Here is an 11257-nt window from a genome sequence, read left to right as displayed (position 1 = left end):
CCTTCACACTCTGGCACATCCAGAATCCAGACCCCAAGCACTGTTAGCTAGCTTCCAGCTCTGACTGGGAGTTTTTACAAATTAAGTTCTGGTTAGTGTGACTTGAAGTTTTCAGCAGGTGACATGCACATCAGGGAGGTTTCTGCTCAGTTCGTGCTCATGCTCAGGTGACGCCCTGCTATCTCTCCATGCTTGTCCTTCCTTAATCCACTTCTTCCCTTTCTCCAGCCTTTTCTTCTCCCAAATAAACAGCTGTTTCTAGCTGAATTTCACTGTTTCCAGTTTTGCTACATCAGTGCCCCGGGTTGATATTGCTGATTGTACCAGTATTGCATAGGTCATCTGATTAAGTAGATGCTGTTGGATTTTCAAGGTTCATCTCCCCTAAAGGTGGTCTCCCTCAGTTCTCTCTACAGTCCTTCCAGTAACTCCCTTTACCACCTGTGAAATTCAGACATTCTACGTGATACAGTCTGTAACTTTTCTCACTTTTGCACACTGAGAACTGTTGGGTCGCACAATACCTCATGTTTCCAGTAGTTTCTTACGTTCTGTTTGGCTGCCTTAGTTTCAGAACAGTCTCATCATTTGCCTGCAGCCTGAACAAAGTCATTCTGTAGTTTATGTCTTTCTTTTCTCTTAAAATACACATTTTAAAGCTAATTTAAATGATTTCTCTCTGTAATGTCCTTTTTGAAAGCACGTAAAAAATGATCAGCAGTAAAGCAAACACAACTGATACTAAAACCACTCTGGCAAATGATGCAAAAATGTTGAATCTAACAGAGCTGCATTTCTTTTATTACTGATTTGTTTATCAGAACATATGGAGGACAGTCTAAATGGAAAAAATACAAAGTTGTTTTTAGTTTGCTTTGAGACTTCTCATATTGTCATATCACAATCCTACTCTGGTTTTCCTGGTGTTGAATTTTTCTAAGTACTAAAAAAGGGGGAATGGCAAGAAGTTTCAAAGAATTTTTTAAAATAATTAAAAAGAAAAGTTCAAGAAGCTCATCTTTTTTCTTTCAACTTCTCCATCTACATTAATTTTTTTCCTTCTGGTGTATAAAGCTTTGAAGAGGTCAATTCAAAATAAGTGTGTTGTAGAATTTAGGTCCACCATTTACCTAGGCAGTGGTGGTAATGACTCTGTAAAGTAAATGTAACAGATGAGATGCTGAGATTTAAGAACTAAGGTAGTAAAGAATAATGGAAATTGTAGGACATGAAATGTCTATATACAAATCATCCATCGTCTCAATAATGAACCACCTTGAATAATTAATTATAAATTAACCCCAACATGAGCAACTGAATAATATTAGATTTCTAAGTTGCTATTAATTATTTAATGTGGCTCAAAAACTGCCTGGCTGTGGTTTGATGATCAAATTGGTTAAACAGACTTTCATAAACAAAGTTTATCTTGTTTGTTTGTTCCTTAATTTTTACCCCCATCATCTACAGTGGCACTTGGACTACAGTTTTCAAACTGTGCATCTCCACAGACTATTCTAGATCATTAGTTCTGTGGAGTTTTTCATTTGATATATCTGAGCCCACTTATATTTGGAGATGAAGCATAATGGTATAGCTGCTTTATGGCTTTTTTTTTTATTATTGTAGTAAGGAAGGCAATCATGTTTAATGTAAAAATGCAAAGGCTTTTCTGATCTATTTTTATCCTCATACAAGAAGCGGTGCCAGTATAAACAATTTTCATTCCAGAAATTTCCTCTGCTTCCTGTTAGTATCTACTTCATCACACATTTAAAGTCAGTTTAGGTCTAATAGAACAGTTTTATATTACTGAAAACTCTTTTTCTTCCCAGCAGTCCCTGAATATTTTTGCAGTATCTTTGTTACTGCTGTTCATCTGCAGACGTGTTTTTTAGGAGTTCCTAACAGGCTGCTGATCTGCTGCATGCTGGCCCTTCCTGCCTCCAGAGTCATCTTCTCTCTTTTGATCTTTTTTTTTTTTGTTTTAGTTTGGTTTTGTTTGTTTTTCAATATAGTTTGTGGCATTGAGGCTGACAGAGGAGTGGGTTGGAAAGCAGACACTAAGCCACTGTCTCTGTATCATTGCTTGCTTAAGAATAACATGTTGAACAGTAAGAATAAAATTTTTTAACCCCTGAATTTTTTAACCTGCAAGAGTTATAAGCTGCCTGTGTCTTTTCCTTGTCTGAAACTTAGTGATTTTACCTCCAGAACATTGATCCTGAATTTGATATGTTATCTCAGAAATGGTAAGCAGCACTAGCAGCACTATAATGATGGTGTGTGCAGGGAGGAAGCAACTTCTGTTAATATATGAGATCTAGGAGTCTTTTTTTTGTTTACATATGTATTGACAGTGCATAAACGTGCCTAGTAAAATATTGTACAATGCCAATAAAGATTGCTTCTTACTGTTCTTATGTGTAGATCAAGTAATATCCGATATCCATGTGTTTATTGATATGTTTCAGAAGATGAAGAAGAATGGAAGGTTATTAAAGGAAAATTTCTAGCCATCAATGTAGTAAACATGAGCTGTGCCTGTCCACGAAGTCCAAAAGGTCTTTCACCTGCAGCTCATTTAGCAGATGGTTCAGCTGACCTCATTCTAGTTCGTAAATGCTCCAGATTTGATTTTCTGCGTTATCTTGTCAGACATACAAACCAACATGACCAGGTATGTATTTCCTTTGGCAGTGAACTCTCCAGAATAAGTTTTAAGGTGTGAATGGTTATATTTATATATGACAAAAAAGAATACATAGAAAATGTATTAAAAAAAAAAAAAGCTTATGCATTTTGTATGACTATCTGAATATGTGTACCATCAGAAAAATCACTTTAGCTAAACCAAGTCTTGGGCTGTAGCATTCTAACCAAATTCCACTTATGCTAATTGAATTCTGTCTTATAACATTTTCCATATATTTAATATTTGGATGATATTTAAACTCTTTTGGCTGCCAAGGCACACTGCTGACTCAGATTCAACTTGCCATCAACCAGAACCCGGCATTCTTTTCTGTGGGACTGCTCTCCTTCTTCTCAGCTCCCAGTCTGTACATATATTCAGGATTAACCCTGTCCTGGGTGCAGAACTTGGCACTTGCTCCTGTTAAACTTCATATAGTTGGTGATTGATCAACCCTCTAATCTGTCAAGACCTCAGTGCAGTACTTCTCTATCCTTGAAAGAGTAGAAGTTCTTCCTAACTTAGTATGCATTTGAATCTTGAAATCAGATTATTTATATATATTAAAAAAAATCAAATAGAACTGGTCTCAAACTGATCCTACTTATTTCTATCTGAAATTATTTTATTTTGTTGGTGTTTAATATCTCTCTTTACTCTTGTTTTCTTCTACACCCACTTCTGTAATGTAATCTGGAATTCTTTGATCAAGGCAGTGCTTTGCGTTTCTCAGCTGCATTCTGAATCACTGAGGTAAGGCCCAGTGAATTTCTACAAGACCAAGTGCTGGGTCTCGTACTTTGGCCACAACAACCCCAGGCAGTGCTACAGGCTTGCTAGAGGCAGAGTGGCTGGAAGACTGTGTGGAAGAGAGAGACCCAAGAGTGTTTGTTGACACTTGGCTTAACATGAGCCAGCAGTGTGCCCAGGTGACCAAGAAGGCCAATGGCATCCTGGCTTGTATCAGAAATAGTGCTGCCAGCAGGAGCAGGGAGGTGATCAACTTCCTGTACTCAACTCTAGTGCGGCTGCTGCTTGAGTACTGTTTTCAGTTTTGGGTCCCTCACTACAAGGAAGACATTGAGGGCCTGGATTGTGTCCAGAGAACAGTAATGTATCTGTGAGGGGTCTGGAGCACAAGCCTTCTGGGGAGTGGCTATGGATATTGGAATTGTTCAATCTGGAGAAGAGGAGGCTCACAGGAGACCTTATTGCTCTCTACAGCTGACTGAAAGGAGGTTATGGTGAGCTGGGGGTCAGCTCTGGTGCAGCTAGAAGGAATGGCCTTAAGTTGATCCATGGGAGGTTCAGGTTGGCTATTAGGAAAAATTTCTTCTCAGGAATAGTGGTGAGGTATTGGAACAGGGAGGTGATGGAGTCACCATCTGTGGAGATGTACAAGAATCATGGAGATGTGGCACTGAGGGACATGGTTTAATGAGGGAAATATTGGTGGTAGGTACATGGTTGGGCTAGATAATCTTGGATGTCTTTTCCAATGTTGCTTATTCTGTGATTATCCTCATTATTCTATGATAAGGCTCAGAAAAGCTCATCTTTAGAGTTGTAGTTGAACAATTCTTAAGGATGGTACAGGGATCCAAGCCAAACCTTTTTGACTTAGATTCCACGTTATAATCTATTTTTATAGGGTTTTTTTTATAGTTCTAATATCCCCTTCTAATCTCAGAACCTTTTACCTCATTATCCAAAAAGTGGCTGTTTGCTGCTACTTGAAGAACACCATTGGAAAGTAAGATTCCAGTTTTGCTTTTCGTTTTAAAAAGCTGCACAAATCAGAAAAGATAAGTCATTCAATGCCTCAGGTAATCTTCTCTAAAAAAATTGGAAATGACAGACTTCCTTGAATGCAGAATACTACATGCTGAGTTGCTTTACGCATCAAGTATATTTAAATAATGGTAATTGCCTTTTCTGGTTATTTTTTCTTTGTAGTTTGACTTCTCATTTGTAGATGTTTATCGGGTGAAGAGTTTTCAATTTACATCAAAGCTTTCAGAAGACAATGAAAGCAGTGTCACAGACATAGGAAAGAAACGTTTTGGCCAATTTTGCAGAGATCATCCAGCCTGCTGCTGCAATATTGCTAATAGCACTTGGAACTGTGATGGAGAAACTCTGGATAGTTCAGCAATTGAAGTGAGGTGAGCATCAATTTTTCCCTGTGTGTACCATAAAAGGTATTGAGCCTTTTCATTGATTTAATTGTGCTCCTAAAGATATTTTCAAGACACATCCCACATATCATATTTGAGTGTTTTGATAATAAACTCAATTTGTCTTTGGTTTTGCTGTTCTGGTCCTTTCCAGTAAATAGTTCAACCATCTCTCATAAATGATCTCTTTGAGAGAAGGAGAGAGAACCCAACCCCCGAAGTCCTGTTTAGTTCTCACCTAACATCTTGGTATTACAAAATATGGCACATGCTCAGTATTCCTGTATGTTTTTTTATGTCTGATAAGCCCAGTATTGTCTTAAGCCTTAGCAGATGGAGAAAGCAGTTTGTAGTTCTGCAGATAATCAAATTAGAAGACAAGAGTATCTTGTTTTGAAGTGCTTTTTTTGTATGGTTTGTGTGTTTTTCTGTTTCAGATCAAAGAGAAGCAAAAATACAAAACGAAATATTTATATTTAAGTTTCTTTGGTGTATACAGTGTATATTGTATAAGGTCAGCTTCTCTTGTCCCATGGAACTTAATGTGTGGAATAAATCACTAGCAGGAATGATGGAAGGGTGAAAGCAACCAGCCTTCTCTGCAGGGAAATGAAGGCTGTTTTTGTAGTCTGAAGTTAGGAACTTTCGCTCAAGTGCCCAAGATTCACAGATCGTTAGAACTAAATATACATTATCATTTCTTCCTTTTTTTTTGTTTTTAAAGTATGATTAATTGACTTCCATCTTTTTCAGGGTTCACTGCCAGTTAATGAAACTGTTTGCAAGGGGAATTGAGGAAAACAGTAAAGATGAAGCTGCCTACAGCCACAGTAGCATTGAACAATTACTATAAGTACTGTTCCTCCGATGAGGAGAAGAAAAAAATAAATGCTCAAGGAAATTGAGTATATGTGCATTTTAGTCAAATTGACAAGTATTTTAAAGTCTTAGAATTTTTTTTGTGATAGTTTCAGTATAATTTTAGATTTTTATTTCACTATTTTTTTTTACATTGTAGTCATTAAAATATGTCTTGGAGTAATGTCATCTAAGTTATGTTAGAGAAGAGAGAATTGGCGTATGTGTATGTATTCACAACAACTGAAAAATACTGTGCTTTTCTAGAGAGCTGATTTAGCAGTTGTGTTGCAATAATATGTAATTGTTATAAAACATTGAACTTTATATTGCCATCAAACCAAGATACAAAGACAAGATATTTTCAGTATCTGAGAGAATGTGTTCTGCTGGGAGTGTGAAGTATTGCGTGTGGCTTAAGTGCTGGACAACAGTGTTGTCCTTGGCATATTTTTTTTTAATCTTTCCTTTGTAGTTCTGACAATACCTTGCAACTTATCAATGCAATTCAGATACACATTCCTGGCTTTAAGTAATAACAATAACAGTCTAGAAATATTTTTAAAAACAAAAGCACATCTGTAGACAGATCATAACTTCTATATATTCTATTTATAAGTGCTTCCTTGCATGCTGCTGTTTGGGATTATAAAGCATCTAACGACTGTTTGGATTATACCAAATACTGTGTACTGCATTGAAATGTCTTGCAAGCAACTCACAGGGATGTGTGATACCAGGAAAGCATAGGCAGGGGAAAATAAAAATACCTTATAAAACACCAGCAAATTTTACATTTCTAAAAATGGTTAAAATTAACATATGAAAAGCTTTCCTCTTCAGTACAGGATTCTTTGCAGATTCTATGAGATATGTTAAAATGTCTTTGCAAAGTAAGATGTTGGAATATTAAGTTTGAAAATATTATTTGATGATTGAATGTCTTTTAAACAATGTTTTATTTAACTAAATAGGAAGCAGAGTAATGTGTGATGTGAAGTCAAAGGAAGAAACTGGCATCTGATAAATCACAAATCACTGTGCTTATTTTTACAGCAAGTACCTTAGACTATCAAGTACGATTATGGAGCGATTATTTAAGTTATACTTGAATTTATGTATTGTGGCTCACACACATCCAGTGTGTAGTCTTGGGGCAAAATTTTCCTCTTGTCAAGCAGGTTACTTCCTGTTTGGTAAGGATCAGAACTTAACCTCCATTTGTTAATGCTTACTGCATCTCAGATTTTTTGTGTGTGTGTTTGAACAGCTAATTATTCTCTATTCATGTATATTTATTGGTATTTCTGTCATTCAGCTTCTACTGGTTTCGTGTATATTTGCTCTGTGTAAGCCATGGTGATCGGTCAGTTTATTTCTGAAGCACTTGAAGTTTCTTTTATATGGCTGATTTGTTTTCTTTTCTGCTGAAACATTCCAATTTCCTGTAATATCAGAAGTTGTGCTATATTGTTGCTACAAGTATTATTCATACCGTTGCGTATGACAGAAAACCAAAAAGATTTTGTGAGTGATAATTACTTAAGTACAGTCATACAAAGTTTAGGATCTGTTTTTCATTATATAAAATGTCAGGGAGATACTTGAATACTTTTCCAAAAGTAGTACTGTTTACTTCTCTCAATAATGTACTGAGTCTGAAAAACATTGGGTAAATCAACTTTTCAACATTTGTAATACGAAAATGTTAAATATGCTGTATATTTTTAAAGCCATGTTTAGCAAGGGAAATGGTACATTTGAATAAAGAACCCGATTGAAAATGAGATGATGCAGTCATACAAATGCAGATACCTTCTGAAAGTATAAGTAGTTTAAAAAGAGCTAAAGCTTGGTCTATGCTGAATATTGTAAAAGAACTGAGATTTCTAATTACTGTAATTCTTGGCCAGGGCATGACAGTGTAAACTCCACTCACCAACAGATGAAGTGTTACAGCTATCCAGATCAATTTCTCATTTGTGAGAACAGCAGAAATGCTAACCAGCTTTTTTCCATTAGTTTGCTAGTAAGACTGTTACTTAAAAAATGGTAGATGAATCTGGTTGTGATGTTGAATTGCTTTGAGTACTTGTAATGTCTGAAACTGTGCCTGGTGTTTCCAAAAAAAGGCCACTGGGAAGGCCTCCATTCTGAAAGAGAACTGCCAGAAAAGAAGGAGGAAAAGATCATTCAGTAGTATCGTAATGAAGTGTTAACTTAATGCCGAAGGTATTGCAACATATTAAATATCTTAGAAAATAGGAAAGCTGCATAGTTGAATTGAATAATTCTATTTGTAGCATATTGTATTAGCGAAGGTGAGCTGTACGACATCCAGTTCATTTTTAAGAAGAGAGCTGTGTAAGTAGTATATGCTTTCATTTTAATTCTAGTATTTTTCCCTGAATGTAGTCTCGGAATGAAAATCATGTATGGGAAAACCAAGTTTGATTCCCTGTTTTGTTTTTTATTTCCCAATCTTGCTGGCTTCAAGATTAGAAAATGTGCTCTGTTTTATGAGGCTAAAGGAATTCACTGGAAAAAAAAATAATAATAATAAAAAGATGTTGTACAGCGATGCTGTGGTTTTCTTCTTTTTACAAATTGATTTGAAAGAAAATATGTGTTGTGAGATTTTTGCCTTTCGTAGAAAATGCACGCGCTGTACTGGATGTGGGTAGGTTAAAGCAGCAGAGAAGTAATTTGTAAGCTTTCATTAGCACTGACCACTACTTTATAGGCAGCGTGAGTGCAGGCAGTACTGAGAGTGAAGAAAAGCAGCTCCCGAGGCTGGATTGCCCCTAGAACTATTAATCCTATTAAGAGAAAGTAAAGATCGAAGGGGAAGGAAAATCTTGGTTGTAAGTATTTAGAGTTATTGGCTTTGGAAAATTGTAAACTACAAAATGTCAAAGACAACTGCCATTGTAAGAAGCATGGACTACGTATTATACTAAATTAATACCTACTGTATGCCAAAAAGGTGCTTTTCAGACTTTAATTGCAGAAATTATTGATACAGTACACTTCCTACTAAGAAGTAAAACACATTCTTCGTATGTGAATGGTGGGCACATAAGAGTGGCTTTTCAGCACTTCACAGATTTCACTTTTGAAGTTATGCAGACGGTCAGTGTTTGCAAGAATGTCACCATACCACTCTTGTATTTGTGAACACAAAGATGTTATGTATCTAGAATCAGAAATTTCTCCCAACACTTGTCTTGCTGTTTCCTTGCTGAACTCCTGCCTTAATATGTATGATAGGATTTTATCTTTCTCATCAGTCACATTGCTTATTTCAAATTTTTAGCAGATTGTTAAGTAAATTCAATAGATTCTAGCTGGTGCTTAATTTCTAGCAAATTAATTCTGTCCACAATGTAGCAGCAGTTTCCTCAGGCATGTCTCACCCACTGATGTGCATGCAGCATACATCTTGCCAGGGCTTATGCATATTCTCAATTAACATGTGACTAGTCCCATTGCTTTAAAGGAGGTGGGGCATTTGGTCTGTTTTTAGTCCTGTCAGATGCTCTGCTAGGAGAGGATTAACAATTTTTTCATTCACTTTCCCGCTGTTTAGAAATAGTTCCTAGCAAGCACGTATTGACTTGCCAACAAGAGGTTGTCTTCAGAAGGTGTTTGCTTCTTTAAGACTCTTGCATGAGAAGAGCTTGCCTTTGTTTCACCTAAGGTGTGGGGTTGATTTGTTTGGTTTTCTTTTGGTAATAAAAGATTTTCATAGTGTATAACAAGGTGAAAAAAAAATAAGAAATAACTGATAATCCATAAAGGAAAAGTACTGAAGGAATAAGAGAGGTGATGCAAATTTAAATTAAAAAAAAAAAAAAAAAAAGGGGGAGAAGGACCAATCCTGGAAAGGATGAAAAAGAAAATGCAAAAAAGTTTGTAGAAGAAAAATACAAAATACAGATATGGCAAGGTCTTTAGGGTTATTTTTTTTTTCTGGAAAGCATCGCCTGGTCATTTGTACTTTAACTGCAGAGAGAAGTGGGCAATAAAGGCCTGGATAGATTACCAGAAGCTGAATATTTATGACTGCCAGACACAATAAAAGGTTTATTGCTCTTGAGAAGACATAATCCTGGAAAGTTGTACTCTGTATTTGCAAACTTCAGCAGAAGAGGAGCATCTCAAAGAGAGGTGCTAAAGGACGACTGTAAAAGCAACTCTGTGTAGCAATGTGTAGTAATCCGGAATGGCTGATGAGTTTAATCTGCTGAATATTTATTTTTCATGTTAATATTTAGCAACTTTATTTTAGGAAAGGGGGGCACTGGGCAGCAAGCAAGGAGGGGAGCTGTGTTAGCACGGCAGTGATGCTGAGGTTAAAGCTGTAGGACAGCAACTTGCACAGCTAAGAGGTTGATCCATAAACTGTAATTTCTGTGGGCAAAGTTCCCACAGAAAATGACTGCATACATAAAGCCCTGTGTTATTCCTGAGTATTTATGTAAGCTGTTCTTAAAAGCATTCAGTGATGGGAGTTCTGTGAAGTAGCTTAGCTGTTAGAACAGATTGGTTAAAGATTTTTGTAGCTAAAAATCTTCGGTTACTTGCTTAACTGAAGTAGGGTTACTGCACTGTTCTGAAGTACTGTTCTGCTCAGAGTGGACATAGGGACTTGTTCCTTCCAAGGGAATTCCCATGCATATGTTGCCGTGCTCCCTCTCAGTCTGCTGTTCTCTGCTTAGCCAGGATTAATATGCAGACAGAGCAGGAAAAGAACGATGTTTGAGCAGAATAGCAATATCAAGAAAAAAGGCTTGAAGCTGATTTCTATTTACCACCAAAGAAGTGACTGTAGAAAGGCAGAACTGGCAGGCTCACTTTGGAAAAGCAACACGTATCTGCATAGTCTTCAATCAAAGTCGGTACTATTAGTTCCTAGAGATCATGTCTTCATAGAATGCTGTCAGAAGCTGTGATGGATGTATTTAGGACAGGTATCTCCCCTTAGCAATACCTATCAAAGAAAGAACTACTCTGAGAGTTGCAAGGCCCAGCCTAAGAAGAATCAACCCAATAAAACATCTCTCAGGTGCTTCTCTTTTTCATCTTGTCTTGTAATGCTGGACATTACAACCAACACCCTGCTGTTGGTTTAGGTGCAAGTTCCTATCAGATTTTCAGAAAACCCTCTGGTCATTGGTAGCGGGGACCAGGAAAGAGTAAACATGGGCATATTCGCTCTCTGGAATGGCAGATTGTGCTGTTTGTTCTTTCCTCTGTGCGTAGGCAAAGCTTTGGGCTAACAGAAGAATATGTATTTTTTCCTAGATAGAAGTTTGTACAGATTCAGTGGAGGAAAGCCAGGCAGGGAGGAAGCAGAAAGCAGACACCTGCTGCCGTCTGTGCTGAGGGATCTGTCCCCAGGCTCTGAATGGGAGCAGCAGGCAGGGGCTGTGCTTCATTTTAAGTTCTCCCACGAGTGGCATAGAGCAGAAGGGGGGGGGGGGGGTGAGACGACCACACATCGAAAGATGGGTGGCTGTGCACA

General features: G+C 37.2%; 1 protein-coding gene across 1 annotated transcript in view; it reads left to right on the top strand.

Annotated features, from left to right (window-relative positions):
• CERK (ceramide kinase) overlaps positions 1-7132 on the top strand; it is a 43671-nt gene extending 36539 nt beyond the window's left edge. The window contains exons 11-13 of the mRNA XM_042872497.1: positions 2475-2680; positions 4652-4860; positions 5626-7132. Of these exons, the coding sequence (XP_042728431.1) occupies positions 2475-2680; positions 4652-4860; positions 5626-5725 (515 nt within the window). The 3' untranslated portion in view covers positions 5726-7132. The remainder of the gene's footprint in view (positions 1-2474; positions 2681-4651; positions 4861-5625) is intronic.
• The last annotated feature ends 4125 nt before the right edge of the window (positions 7133-11257 follow it).

This window comes from Lagopus leucura, unplaced genomic scaffold (genome assembly GCF_019238085.1).
Source record: "Lagopus leucura isolate 7727_CA_CO unplaced genomic scaffold, USGS_WTPT01 Super-Scaffold_100008, whole genome shotgun sequence".
Classification (NCBI taxonomy): Eukaryota; Metazoa; Chordata; class Aves; order Galliformes; family Phasianidae; genus Lagopus; species Lagopus leucura.
This window is presented reverse-complemented; position numbering and strand designations above follow the sequence as displayed.